This window comes from Ziziphus jujuba, chromosome 3 (assembly GCF_031755915.1).
Source record: "Ziziphus jujuba cultivar Dongzao chromosome 3, ASM3175591v1".
NCBI lineage: Eukaryota > Viridiplantae > Streptophyta > Magnoliopsida > Rosales > Rhamnaceae > Ziziphus > Ziziphus jujuba.
This window is the reverse complement of record NC_083381.1, coordinates 1,386,781-1,402,478: the sequence shown is the minus strand read 5'-3', so window position 1 is coordinate 1,402,478 and position 15,698 is coordinate 1,386,781. Positions and strand designations below refer to the sequence as shown.

The 15,698-nt window shown below is 28.0% G+C and overlaps 1 protein-coding gene across 1 annotated transcript; it reads left to right on the top strand.

The window, feature by feature from the left end:
• Positions 1–5,698: 5,698 nt before the first annotated feature.
• Positions 5,699–9,249, top strand: LOC125423617 (prefoldin subunit 5). The gene is made up of 3 exons (XM_048478308.2): positions 5,699–6,089; positions 6,981–7,058; positions 9,000–9,249. Exons 1-3 carry the CDS (start codon positions 5,763–5,765, stop codon positions 9,081–9,083), a joined length of 489 nt encoding a protein of 162 aa, XP_048334265.1. The 5' UTR covers positions 5,699–5,762; the 3' UTR covers positions 9,084–9,249.
• The last annotated feature ends 6,449 nt before the right edge of the window (positions 9,250–15,698 follow it).

Below are 15,698 nucleotides of genomic sequence, written 5' to 3'. Positions count from 1 at the left end.
AACTTTTTGTTAAATAAATATATTGTCTAAAGTACAACCTGATGTCGATCACTTTCTTTCTAATGAATAGTCCAATTTTTCATTACAAAAAATATATATATATATATATTTTTCTCAATTCAATTCAACAATATGCCTGTAGCGTCAAATTTATTATAGAAAATTTCTAAGTTAAATCAACTAACAATAAAAACTTAATATAGGTTCTAAGATCTAGGAGGATCCATTAAATAGTTATTGATGTCCAAAAATCAACAGTTAGAAGCACCATTTTCATTGTTAATGGTTTTGCAATATTGAGGCCGGGGTATGAGAATTAATTCAAAATCTTTGCCCCAAAAACAGTAGCAAAGGGTGGTCCAGACAGTAAACATGTAATAACTGTTATATCACTAATTTCTCTCTCTTTTTTTTATTTTTTTTATTTAGGCTTGGTAGGTCATTTACCCAAAAAAAAAAAAAAAAAAAAAGCGTCCTTTGGCATATATATATATATATACATATAATATATTTCCATCATAGTAGCATATTAAATTTTTACTTACGTTTCCTGTTAGATTTATTAATTTGTACTTAAAAAAATTAAAAAATTGCATTTCAAAAAGGGAGACCAAGCGGCAAAGACTAGACGGTTGGAAGAATTGTTAGGTATATTACTAATAAGAATGACAAATTGAATCAAGACATAATAATATAATTTGAAAATGACATAAAATTAATAAATTTGAATTTATTATGAATAGATTCAATCAATTTGTTGAACTTGATTATTAAACATATAATTTTTAAATTGACCAACTTAATTTGTTTAATTAAATATATCAATTATCTATAAATTCAATATTACACAGTTATAATTTATTTAAATAATAACTTTAAATATTAAATATACCATTCGTAAAATTTTAATTTATAAATATTTATTTCTAAATTATATATTTTTAAAGTTATATTATTAATTTTTTTATTAGTTAAAAAATAAATATTTATTCATTTAAATATAATATTTTTAATTAATGTATCGACTTATGAACACAAAAAAAAAAAATTAATATACCTAAATGTATTACAGATGTAGAAAATTGGAAATATGACTATTAGATTTTTTGAATATTATTTTTAATAAAATAGTATTAGATTTATTACATGTATATATATATATATATATATTTAATGATTATATGAGATTGTGATATTATCATATACTTAGTTAGTATAAACTTGTAAATATAATTATAAGATTTTACATATGTATTGTAATGTAGAATTAATAATTGATTAAATCAATTTTAGTTTATTTTAAATAATTAATTTAATCAAGTCAATTTATATAATTTGATCAATTTCATATAAATAGGTTGTATTGATCCAAAATTACTAATTTAATAAACAGGTTATACAAGTCATATCGGATTATTTATTTATTAAATAGGCAGTATTTTAGTTAGAATTTCTAACACGATTAATAAATAAATGAATCGTATTTTAATTAAACAATTTTAATATATTTAATATATAATTAATCTAAACACTATTAGCCAACATGACTTGCCACCGCTTGAAATGGCCTAGGATTGTAGAGAGAAGGAAACTACAGATGCTACCACAAAGAAATGATAATAGTGGTCTAAGAAAGAAGCATGAACCACCATTGTCATCGCCATCTTTCTCATTCCCACTGCTCTAATCGTTTTTCTTGCAGTACTTTTATTTCTTCCTTGCATGCCAAATTGTTAGAATGAAAAAAAAAAAAAAAAAAAAAAAAAAAGAAACAATTTGGTGTGAAAATAAGAAACAAGAGAACCGCAACAAAGACAACGACGAAAGTAATGCGAACGAGGAAGACAACGAGTACAATGATAAGAGTGAGAAGCCACCACCACCATTCTACGTGACTTTTTTAATGGGGTTGTTGGACTGACTTTTACATCTTTCCCAAAAATTGTACTTAATATCTCTGTTTCGCTTGGTTATCTTTTTTATGTTATTAGGGTTTGAGTTATCTTCTTTTCCCCTTGGTTATCTTTTTTATTTTTTTTGAAATCACATTGTTGCAAATCTCCATTCTGCAAATCTTTCCACCAATTTCCAATTTGCATAATTTAGAAGAAATAAATAAAAAATGTGTGAGATTTGCTCCTCCTCAAACCCTCCAAGAGCTCAACCTTTGAGCTTATTTTCCTTCTTTAACGATCTCTTCGTTCCTTCCTACATTGCATTCCCAAATCATTTTCTCACTAATACCACCAAGACCCGCTCTTGTGCTTGAAAAGTTGGAGTTTCTTATACGCTAATCTGATCCTACAAGCAAAACCTTATTTGGTGTTCGGATAGTTTCCACTTCATCCTTAGATTTTGATATCTTTTCCACTATCAGTACCTCTTGGTTTTGTTCTCCTTCATTGTTATTATCAGTATTTTTTTTTCTTTTTGCATATATATATATATATTTAGTTTTTTAGAGAAAAAGATAGATGGGAATTTGATATTTTGAATTTGCTTTCCTCTTTGGATAGATTAACAAGATTTTTTTTTCCCTATATTTTTGGTTGATACGTTTCATTATAAATTTGGAATAACAATGTGATAATTCTTTGCACCCAATTGATAGGAGTGTTTCCTTATGTAATTATTCTTACTGGGATTTAGGCTTTTGGTGATTCTTTTGTAGAGTGTTTAGAATACCTCTTTATTGTAATTTAACGAGATTTTATTTGGGATGGTCACCCTATAATATCCTCTAGTTTGAAAAAATTGTAATTTGAACCCCCTTTTTTCTTTAAAAAAATGTTGCAATATTATAGACCCTCAAATTTTAATTTGATGCACTTGAATTTAATTGGATTTTTTAATTAATAGTGGTTAATAGTTATGTCCTACTTTATTAAGATTAAAATACAAATTAGTCCGATTTATTGTAATTTAAACCTTACCATTTTAGATATTTGCATTTGAATAATTCTATTAAATTTAACCTACATTAACTGCCATTTACCCAAAAATTTGATTGGAGAAAAATATAATAAATTAAAACTTTAAGGCCTAGCTAGCTAACACATAAAAGGTATAGGGAAAGAGATTTGTATGTTGCTTCATCGTCATTCCTAATTTGGATAATATATTCTTTATTAAAGTGCTATTTAGTAAGAGGATTAGTTTTTAGTTTCTACTTTTTATTTTTCTAATTAATTTTGTGTAATTGACTTATGTTAAATATTAGTAAATAGAAGTTTGTTAAACATTTGAAACAACTAAAAACTTTTATGGAGTGTTTGGGTAATAGTAAAGTTAGTATGAATCTAAAATTCTCTACGAAAGTGAATTTTTTTTATTTGGATAATTTTTAAAAAGAAAAATTTATGAGCTCTAGCAGAAAATAAATCTCATAATGTAGAAAAATAAAATGAAAAGTAAATCCTCCCAAAAAAGTATTATTTTAAATTTTTTTGGAAAATTAATTTTACGTATTTTTTAAAATATAATTTTACTTTTTAATTTTTATACACAAACTTATTTAATTATTTATAAGTTTTATTTTCTTCTATAATCAACCAAATACTATAAAAAAAATTCCAACAAAACATATTTTCGAAAAACTAAATATCATAAAACTAATTTTTGAAAATTAATTTCCTTCAATATTTTTTTTTTTACCAGACAGGTTATTAAAAAAAAAAGAAAAAACAAAAATAAAAACATATATAACAAATTGCATTTAATTTTGTGTTTTTGTTTTTTACCTTAATTTTATAGATAACTTAATTATTTAGCACAACCCATATTATTCTTTCTCCGTGTATTTTTTTTTATTTTTTTTACAACAATAAATCCTCTGAGTACTTAAACATAGAAAATCGTAATATCTGATTTTTTTTTAATAATTATAAAAAAAAATAGACATATATATATATATACACACGTGCTTTTGCAGTTTGCACCATTAATGAGTATTGAATTTAAAATAAATTTTATTAAAAAAAAAGAAAATAGAAAATAAAAACTTACAAAAGAAAGAAAAACGTGATATGCGAGTAGCGTGAAAATACACTCCGACTTGGAGCGCGTGAAGGGCAAGTCTTTTGGCTTTAAAGAAGTCCAGCAGTAAGTAAGTTGGAGTAGAATAAAAAGCACACCTAGACTCTCCTTTATTTACGTAATTTGCCACCTTCATGGTTTCGGTTCGACTGGTAATTACGAATTAGCCACGCCACCTGTTACTTCCCTACAATGATGACCTACGCGAATGTTTCGGATTATCACACATGATGATCTAAGCCGTCCACTTTATACTGGACGAATCTGACGGTAAATACCACTGTTTGTATGTTATCCGTCGTAGACCTTTCTTTAGCCTATATTTCTCATGACGTAGGCCTTTTATTATTTCTTATAACTTTTTTTTTTTTTTTTTCTGGGAATTTCTTGTAGAAACTAGAAAGTCAAGGCATGGGATTAGAGACTATTAGATATTTGAGAAAGAAATGGATAATGTTATTTTTATTTTAATTTTGAAAATGAATAATGACAACAACAATCATCATTATATATGCCAAGACAGTCAAAAATCCGATTGAATATTGTTGTAATTTTTTCAGAGAAAACTATGCTAGATATGTTCACTGAAACTTAATCACTAATTGAAGTAGTTAAGCTATTAATGCTATAATTTTAAAGAAGTACACACTTAATATAACGAAATTAAAAGTGTGGCAGATTTTGAAATTCATTTTCATGCATATGGTAGGTTACAATATTAAAGTATTGTGATAGATGTGTGGCTAAAACATATTTGATGCAAAAAGTACCATAACATTCAACCAGAAAAAAAAATAATAATAAATAAATAAAATTTCTTACCCTTTGTTTTTCTTTAATGATTTCTATATGGATAAATACTTTATCTTTTTATAAAAGATAAAAGAAAGATCATTTGAATGTTTAATAGATTTTTTTTTTCTAAAAAGAAAAATCATCATTTTAATTTTATTTATTTTGTAAGGTAATTCTATTTATTATAAAATGAAGTTCATTTTCACAATAAAATTTTTCTTTTCATCTTGTATAATTGACCAACAATTTTACTATGGATGCCAGTTTTCCATTCATCCTATTAAATATGATGAAATGTAAAGAAAAAATTGTAAAAAGATATGTAAGTTACTCATCATAAATTGGGCTTTGATGCCAATTATAGAAAAATTATATAATAACTTCTCATAATATATGTTTGATTTCTTAACTAGAAAGAAAAAACTTGTATACTTCTAGGCTTATTCTCATTGGTAAATCATTAAGGTTCCAACTTTGATCTAGATATGAAAAATCTTCTTCCTCCAAAATTGTAATAAAAATAAATAAATAATAAGCAAAAAACACAAATATTACCAAAATAGAAGTACCCTCCAACCTTGACCCGGATAAAAAATCCTCCTTCCTTAATGTTATGATTTAAATAAACAACTAAATAAATAAATAAGCAAAACCCAAAAATCAAATATTATCAAAATATAAGCAACCTAACAGTTTTTTTTTTTTTTTTCCTGAAAAAAGAAACAGAAAATTACTTTTACATAAGCACTGCAAAGCGTGCAAATGCAAAATAATAATAATAATAATAATATCAATTTTTGGGTGTGAAGTAGCTATCAACTCACTCCAAACGACATCGTTTGTATAAAGTTAACCACCAACCGAAACATTTTCAGTCCGATAACTCCGTCTTGCTGCGTTTTCTCCCAAATCGCAAACAACAAAAAAGAAAAATGGCGTCGTCGAAAGTGGAAATCGGGAACCCAAGCAGAGGAGGAGGAGGAGTAGCAGTGGCGGAGCTGGAGAAGCTGAGCGTGGAGCAACTGAAAGCGGTGAAAGAGCAAACGGATCTCGAAGTCAATCTTCTGCAGGACAGCCTCAACAATATCCGAACCGCCACTACCCGACTCGACCTCGCCTCTACTGCTCTCAACGACCTCTCTCTCCGTCCCCAAGGCAAGAAGATGCTCGTTCCTCTCACCGCCTCGCTTTACGTCGCTGGTACTCTCGACGACGCGGATAAAGTCTTGGTCGATGTTGGTACTGGTTATTTCATAGAGGTCCGTCTTCTTCTATTTTTTCTTTTTTCTTTTTTTTGCTGTTGAAGATCCGTTTTTTGTTTTATTTTATTATTATTATTTTTTTTCCTGTTGGGTTCTTTTCTGTTTTTGCTAAATTTTGAATTCTGAAAGAAACCCAATTGATAATTACACTAAACCCTGATGATTATAAACCCTAATTGTCTATGTCAATGTGTATAGTATGTAAATAATTCATTCTTCGTGTATCATTGTCAAACTTCACTTTAAAGAAATCCATTTGAATGTTTTGAATTCGGTGTTAATTAGATGGGGTTATTTTGAAATGAGATCTCCATATTAATATTGTCATATGAAACCTATCGTCATATTATATTTAGCATTATTGTATTTTATTTATTTATTTATTTTCTGTTGGTTTTTGTTAATTTTAACTTTAGGAAGAGAACCAACTGAGTGTTTTGCATTTGGGGTTAATCCAATGGGCATAGGTTTCAACTGGGATGTACATATTTGATGTTACAAATCCTAATATTAGAAAGGAGGATTTTCTTGTATGCGCGAATGTAGATAGTTCATTCTTCAAGAAAATCTCTTTTAACTTATTCGATTTTATCTTGGTTTCTTTTCTGTTTTGTCAATTTTAACTTTTGAAAGAGACCAACTGGGAATATTGCATTGCGGTGAAATCATTGAGTATAAACTTCATATTAAAGTTATAAACTGATATTAGAAAGGATCTCTTGTTTGTTTGAATGTATATATATATATATATATGTATGCACCCTGATCTTAGAAAATTCCACTTCCACACATGTTGCATATGTATTTGTTGTTTTTGGATATGTTTTTTGCAATAGTTATTTTGGATTTGCTATCCTTGATATGGATGATTGATTGTCTCTGCATCAGAAAACAATGGCTGAAGGCAAAGACTATTGTGAACGGAAGATCAACTTGCTGAAATCAAATTTTGACCAACTTCTTGAGGTGTGTTTCCTACAATAACTACTGCTAATTTTTCTTGATGGTTAAATTTAATATCTGCTTAAATCATCTTTAATGAATGTACAAGCTGTGAAGCAAAATATGATTAGATTGTTTAGCAAGCGGTCTATGCATATGAGAGATATACTTTAAAGATAGACATAGAATCAGAAAAGTTCCATCATCTTGAGAGGTAAAGTCTCTTAATTACTAAATTTGAATTAACTTCATTTTTATGCATGTTTTCACAGCTCTGACAGACACCTTAACTTCAAACCTTTTGAATGTTGGGTTTTATCTTTATCTTAGTTTTGTCTAATAGGAGTTAGAGGGGAATAACATAAACTTTCTAGTGAGCCTTGTTTTCATTCTGGATGTGTGGGTTATTATTTGGTTTTGTTAAATTTCCAAATAAGAGCTTTAAGGAAAAAGCAATGCCTAATAAGAGATATAGTGGGAATAATGAGAATCAATTAATTCTTCTTACAATTAAAACTCAGACAAAAAGATGTCAAGGAAATGCACTGCCGGCATATGAAAAGTAGAGCGAAAAAGAGAAACAACATATAAAGTAGAAACCCAAAGAGAATCCAATAATTATAAAACTAACATGTAACTTTGTAATATATGCACATACTTAGGTAGTCATTAGCTTTACTAACCAAGTCTATTCTTAGGTCTATTATCCCCATATCTCTAAGGATGTAAAGACCTAACCAATCTGTTGAGACATATGCATTTTCTGTAGTGCAATTGTGAACAATAACGGATTAAAATAGTATGATACATATTATTTTCGTTTCTAAGAGTGACCTGCATCAACAATCCGAATGTGTATTCAAAACACATCCATCCTTGTTAATAAATCAGTTGGGTTCTTTGGTTGTTTTTAGTTCTTCTTTGAGGATATGTGCTAAATTGGCCTCATTGTTTAAGTAGCAAACGCACAGTTATGGAAGTTAATAATGTGTGAATCTAAAAAATCTAGCATAACTTTTGAAGGTCTTCTTGGTGGGGCCTTAAGGGGTCAGAGCATGCATAATTCTCAGTCTGTGTGAGACAAACCTCATTCTTTTGGAATTACAGTTACCAAAGTTACTGTGTCTTTGAAAATACTTAGTGATCCTATAGTTTGCTTTTGACCCAAATACTTGAGATGAAGGCTTAGACGAATTGACTTTTATTCTTGGACTGGTCTATTCGAAAAATTTTGGACTAATGTATATTTCTTTTTCTTTTCTTTCCTTTTCTTTCTTTTTCTTTTTTTTTTTAATTTTTTTATTTTAATGGTACAGAAACTCCATAATTTGCTTTTCTTACGTTAGTGAAGAAAGTTCTTTTTGTTATGCTAGTGATGATACAATTCTATTTATGTCAAAATGTTGCATGACCTATGCGGGAAGATCTTTCCTTGTTGAAGTCTTATAGTTACAAAATTTATTGTCCAAAACAAACTTTTCAGTATCAGATGCAACTAGTACTACTAGAGTTTCTTGCATATGATTATCATATTTTGACACGATTCAGTAAGAATTAGGTTCTCATATAGGTGAGGTTCTCTATTATTTATTCTAGATTAGAAACCGACACTTGCTGACCAAAAGTTGAGTGGAATCTGAAATCACTTTTATATTTTTTTAGTATTAGTAGTAGCTATTAGTGCCGTTTGAAGCAATTTAATTGGCAGCTCATTGAGGACCTTTCCCGAAGTATCTTCAACAAGTATGACTTGGGTGGAAAATGGTTTTTCTTGTTTGATTGATACTAGCATATCATATGTTTCATGGGAATGTTTGAGATCTGGCCTGAAGTTTGTTTTCTTCCCAATTGTTCTCACAAAACTATACCAGAGTTGTGGCTTTGGTGAATTTTGATCATTAGGGTTTACTCTTCTGGATAGATATTGTTTGTTGCTAATTAAGAATTGCGAAATTTGAAATGCAGGTTGCTTCTAAAAAGAAAAGCATATCAGATGAAGCTGGAGCAATTTTGCAAGCAAAATTGAAGCAGTTGTCCCCTAGCGGGTAGGGAGTCGATGATCTTTGTAATGGTTTTGTATGACATGAAATTCATAGGATCAAGCTAAAGAAATGTTTCTAGACCATGACGAAAGAGATGTATATTTTCACTAAAAATTTGAAATTGTCATAGAGTTTAATCGATATGACTCAATTAAATTTTGTTTGCCACATTATTTCTCTGTTTGCCCTCTGACTCTCTAATTTAATTTTATCAATTGCTTTTTGATAGGTGTTCTTCTAATTTTCCTGATCTTATGTTGCCAGGATTCCTTTTGTATAAAGGCAAATAGACATGAAATTCTTATTTTAGTTTCCTTTATTTGGTGATTATGCTTTATGTAACAACCTATATTAAAATATTCATGTTGTACAAGTTTGATCGAGTTTGATGAAGTGGGCTGTATATGGGTTTCAGGTTGATTTTTTCAATGATCAGGTTTTAGTTCGATTAATGTATTAGTGTGTGGAGCTTGTTAGTATGAGTTCATAAATTGATAGCACGTCAAATTTTGAGTTATGGATAAAAAGTTATGGTTTTGAAAAGCTTTCAACATCAGTTTTATATCAATGTCCAAAACAATTCTTGATTTTTGTATGCTAGCAATCCAAGACTTTATATAAGCGTTGGTAAGTGTGTCCAACAGTGAACATATTTCAAAATATCATTTTGTTCCCCAAACTTGAGAAGTCTCTCTCCAGACCCACGGGTTGACCTGAGCCTTTTTAACTCCCAAATTGGGTTATCCCCATTTGGCTATTTTTTCGATAGATTTGCATGTGCCTGACCTCGAACAAGCCACCTCCGGCAACCAATCTGGCCAAATTTCTAGCCAAGTCACCGGTCGAAGCTTTAGGATTGGCCATTTGAAGCTGATGATGACCGTTTGGCTTTTTCGGACTGTTTTAGGCTAATTCATACACATTTTCTCTCATTTTTAAACCATTTGAATCCATTTCCATGCTCCATTTGTCAATATTCCTTCTCGTTTAAGAGATCTATCAATAGGGAGTTTAGCTGAGTTTTCCAAAATTTGATTATATTCAAAAATAAACAACTAAAACATTTCAAAGATGTTAAAAACTTCACAACCGAATAATTATATGGAGTTTTCATGAGTACCAATTTCGCCCCAAAGCATTTTGATTAGAAAAAAATTTTCTTGGTATTTCGTCATTGCCAATTTCACTTAAAACACTTTGATTTGTTGTCCAAATGCTATTATCAAAATTTTTGTTAAGTGATGTTTGAATCATGAAGAATTTGTGAAAAAAAAGCGTGTTTTTAGCTTGATTGAAAAAAATATATATATTTTTATTTTCATAAATAACTATGTGAACCAAGCGTGTCTTAAAATATTGTTACATATATTTAAATAAAAATATAAGAAAAATTAAAATAATACATGCATGGCAAAGAACATATTGCCACTCTAATCCCAAACAAGCTTTTTTAGCCCACGCTATGCCCTTGCATTGTTTAAATGGGGGACCTCATCGATTAAGGATGGATTCCCATGAGAATTGGCCAAATAGGTAAATTGTCATCCCTACAAAATTTGTAATAATAAATTAAAAACAAAAAAATAAAAGGAAAGTACTTGCCTAACAAATTAAATACACTCCTGTTGCCCTAGCTTTCTCTTATAAGCCTTAACTTTCTCTTGTAATATCCCTTTTTATTCTTGTAAGATCTCTCTTTTGTAATTAGTATCAGAACCTGTAAGATATTTGTGCCTTATAAATTATCTCATGTGTTGAGATTTCTTATATTATTGTGTGTGTAACCTTATATATATGTATCAATGCAAGAAAACCTTTATTTTATAAAGGTATGTTTTAATTCTCTAAATATTTTTAATATATTTGTTTATGTTTTTTTTGTATTCCAGTTTAACTTTATCCTCTGTTATTAATTTAAAACCCATATACTAGGGGTGTCGATGTGGGTCGGTTCGGTTTTATGGGCTTTTTTAAATTGAGTCGACCAACTCGGTTTAGGTTGGGTATGAAGCCGAATCGAACCGACTGCTACGTTCAACTCGAAACCGAACCAAATCGATGGTCATTGGTCGATTTGGGTTGGGTTAATGGTTTGGGCCAGTTTGGGCCTCATATTGGGCTTCGGCCCAAATTTTTTTATTTATACTATTTTGAGATAGAAATTGTATACATTAGGTTTAAAATTGTATAAAGTTTTTTTAGATCTTTTTAATTATCAATCTTCAATAATATTCATGCATTATATTTTGAATTAAGTATCTTTTTCAAGCTATTATCGAAATTAAATAATTTTAACATACACTCACCTAGCAAAAATAAAATAAAATAAAATAACTATTAACTACAATACAATATAAAACCATACAACTACAATACAAGTGAAATAATACAACATAAAACCATACAACTATAATCTAAGTCTACAACTACAACCTAATTATACAAATATATCATACACCAACAAATAAATTCTACAATAAATCTACAACCATTATTAATTATAAAATAGAATACAATCCATATTTGAAATCTTAAATTTCAAAAGGAACTTATAATTAAATAAATTAACAATCCATAAAAATGAAAATTATTTTAAATAGTCTTCTTCCGCACTCTTCAATCTCATTCTCACAATAAATAAAATAATAGTTTTATTTTATAATTATACACTATATTTATATATAAAAGTAAAATAAAATGTTAGTTTAATTGATGATTGGTTTGGTACAGGTTGGGTTGGGTAAAATTTCATCCAACCTGCAACTCAAACTGACTGTTTCGGTTTTTTTTTTTAATATATATTTAACCGAACCAAACTGATTAATAGGTTAAAACCAACCCAAACCAAACAAAATATATCGATTTGGTCGATCCAGTTCGATTTTTGCCCACCCGTACCATAAACTTAGTTTTCTATAAAGCTCATATTTCAATGTCTAGTCTTCTATTTTGTTGAATTTATGAACTCTAAAAAAACTGGTTTTAAGCACCTTTAGAAAACTAAGAGGTTTTAGGTACCATAATTAATGGAAGAGGATAAAGGTAAAAAATTAGAATGTCAAGGAAATATAAAATGTTCTCATATTATGCATATTGAAGTAGCTTAAATAATATTACTAATCTCGTCTTTTATACTATAAAAAATATGAATGCTCGATTTAAAAATTTTAAAACTGATCTTAAAATATTAGAACCAACTAATTATAAACCAAATCCTATATTAGTGGAGAAACTACTCTCGTAAAAAATTTTAATCAAGTTGAATCTCGAAATATAAAAAAAAAGTATTGAACTATTGGCGAAAGCTTTACAAAGATCCAAAATTAAACATAGAAGAAAGAAACAAAATATTAGAACAAATAAAACAAGTTTGTCTAGAATATGAAGAACTTTTAGAACACTCAGATAACGTCTTTAAATTAGAAGAAGAACAAACTTTTGAAGAAATTAATTCATTACAAAAAAATTTCAGAATCTGAAAATGAACTTCATCTAAATCAACAGATGATGAGAAAAATCCTAGAAAAAGAAAAGCTGAAGAATCAATTAAAGAATTTAAAAATGAATTCGAATGAGAAGAAAAAAATGAAAGAATTGTAGATTAAAACAGGAGAAACATGAGGAGTAAAGTTACACGGTGAATCTACACCCACTATTGTTACACAAAGAAGAGATGATTTAAATAAACAATCTATAGCAGGACGAATTTATTTAAACTTAGATAATATTCCTTTTAAACAGGTAGCAAAAGTTATAGATGAATAAACACAATCAATGTTTGTTCTAATAAATAATTATCAAACAATATGGATAAAATAAAAAATTTTAGATTATTTAGCTGGAACATTTCAAGAAGTCCTCCATTGGTTAAAACAATGGGAATCTACAACTTTAGGAAGAGCTCAAAAAGAAAATATGTTAAAAGAAGAAACATGGGCTAAACTATTAGAAGCCTTAAATAAATTAGTAAAAAAATAATTTTGTGGTACGGTAGATGAAACAACCGTACCAGATATTGCATACATGCTATCTAAGCTAGAATAATGTATATATGCTATTTTGAAGACTATTATAAATTATATAAAAAAGATTTTTATAGTTTACTTTATGATCAAACAATTATTGGGTACAACAATTTTTCCATAAATTATCAAACCCATAAGATGAACTAGCCATTAAAAATTGTGATAACTAGTTAAAGAAAATAGCCAAATTAGACAACATAGGATTAAGAATAAACTTTGTTCTAAAACTAATTAATGAAAGATACTTAGAATTGAAAGCTAAAAAAACAGGTAAAAAGTCCTATAAATAAAAAATATTGTGATAAAATTCTTCAAAAAAATTGAAAGATGGGATGTACAAAACCACAAACAACAAAAATATAATCTAGAAAATATAGATGGAAACTTTTTAAGAAAAAAGGAAAGGAAACTTTTTTCCAAAAATAAAAAATATATAAGAAAAAAAGTCTTCACAATCAAAAAAGAAATGTAAATGTTTTATTTGTAATGAATAAGGTCATTACGTATCAAAATATCCTAAAAAGTGAAAAGTACCAAAAAAATAATTAGAAAACTTGAATCAGAAAAATCCTGAAGTATTATTTGGAGAAAAAATTTCAGATGAGGATGAATTACTTTATTAAATAGAATTTGAAGAAGATACTTCTGATTTTGAAGAAGAATTAACTTTTATGCTTCAATCAGAATAAATAGATGATCAAGAAAATGAAACAATAACTTTAATAGACGTTGAAGGAAAAACTCTTTCTCAAGAAGAAATTAACCGTTTAAAAAAAGAAAGGTTAAAAATAAAAGAAAAAAGGGTATTTATAAAATCCCAAAATTTAATATGTTTTCTGCAAGAATATTTGAACACTTTAGTAGCAATACACAAGCTAAATATAGCCAAGAATGGACAGCTGAAATACCTCTGTTAAACAAACAAAAAATTTTAAGATGAGTTAAAAAAAATCCAAAAGTAAAATATGCACATATGGGACTAATTCAAATAAAAATAACTAGCATTTTTTAGACTAGGTCTAGATACTCCTATTTTAGCAATACTCTTTGATAATAGATTAAAAAATCCAATTCAAGCTTTAATTGACAAAATACAATCTAATCTTGTTAATGGAGTAGTACGGATTCAATATAAAATCTAACTATTTTATGTCTCTTTCAAATAAAAATTTAGAAAATTCTATAAAAATAAAAATCCATATAAAAAAATTTAAGTATAGATAATAAACAATAAGATTTATCTATACAATTAAGAACAATTCATGAATTAGCAGAAACAACTAAAACATCCATAAAATCATATGATAAAAGTGTAGTTGAACTATATGAACCTCAATCATATGATGCTGAAATAAAAAAAAAAATTATTAAATTGGAAAGATTTAAAAATACCAAAACCATGGTTAATAACTAATCTTACAGGAAAATCTACAAAATTACAATATAATATTATTGAAATTCAATCATCTGAAAATAATTTGTATTATAAAAGGTCCCTAAAATGGAAAAAAAAAATTCCTATTTCAAAATAACTAGAAAATTTTAAACATTTGAAATTAAAGGGAAAATAGAAAGAAGGTGAAACATTCAAAAATGATGAAATTCAACCAAGAATTAGTCATAGTGAGATATCCGTTATGCCAAGAACAAACTACTTATGAAACAAAGAAATAAAAATGAGTGAAATCTACAATATTTCATTTTAAAGAAAAAAATAAAGAATAATATTTTCTCTTGAAATAGGAAAATCTAAACAATATTATGTATTATGAAATTTCAATTTTCAAGGATATAAGCTGATTTGAACTTAGGTCGACTCGTGCCTAAATCCGTATTATATCAGCCTTGATCTCAATTAAGTTCAAGTTCTTATGGAAAAACCTTAACCCCTAACCACCTTGTGATTAGAAACCTTGGTATCATGAAGACACCAAAATAGGTTATGGAAGCCCTATTGATAAATCAAAACTAAAATACTCACTCTCTAATGGTGTTTTAAGTGTTTAAAGAGAACTAAGAGAATTCTATCTCATAATTAATTTTTTGAATAATATTGAAGGTGTGTTCTTCCTAAAAAATAAGCCTTTAAATAGGCTAGAGTCACAAACAATAAAACTCTAAAAATTGAAACAAAAACCTACCACCGAAGATTAAGAAACCTAGCTTGGTCGAAATTTACATACTTTCCTAAACTAATTTGCATTAATTAATTTCTTTAGTTTGAATTAGGAATTAATTAATTTACAATGAAAATAATAACTTTCCTAAGTTGATTTGTCCAGCAAATAAATAAATAAAAGACTAATATCCTAAAACAAAAAAGTCAAAATCAAAGTAGGAAACTAAAATACTATCTTTTTGACTAAGTTGTCTTTGACCAATCTTTGACCAATTTTAGCTTCAAATCAGCCCCCATATACCTTATAGGATACAAAATAGGATGATCATTGAATCCCACATGTTGCGCTTGCTTGGATCAAAGAGGAAAAGCCAACTCAGCAAAATACAGTAAAATAGTCCAAAACTCCTCCTATGCGCACAAGCCCATTTTGTTTGCCTTTGATGCTGCATTGACTTGATTCCATGACCTCTTAGCG

What these genes read in the sequence shown, in the direction of transcription:
- LOC125423617 (XM_048478308.2), top strand. Translation starts at nt 5,763, where the DNA reads ATGGCGTCGTCGAAAGTGGAAATCGGGAACCCAAGCAGAGGAGGAGGA. An exon ending in GTACTGGTTATTTCATAGAG is followed by an intron (nt 6,090 to 6,980) that starts GTCCGTCTTCTT and finishes TCTCTGCATCAG; the next exon opens with AAAACAATGGCTGAAGGCAA. An exon ending in ATTTTGACCAACTTCTTGAG is followed by an intron (nt 7,059 to 8,999) that starts GTGTGTTTCCTA and finishes TTTGAAATGCAG; the next exon opens with GTTGCTTCTAAAAAGAAAAG.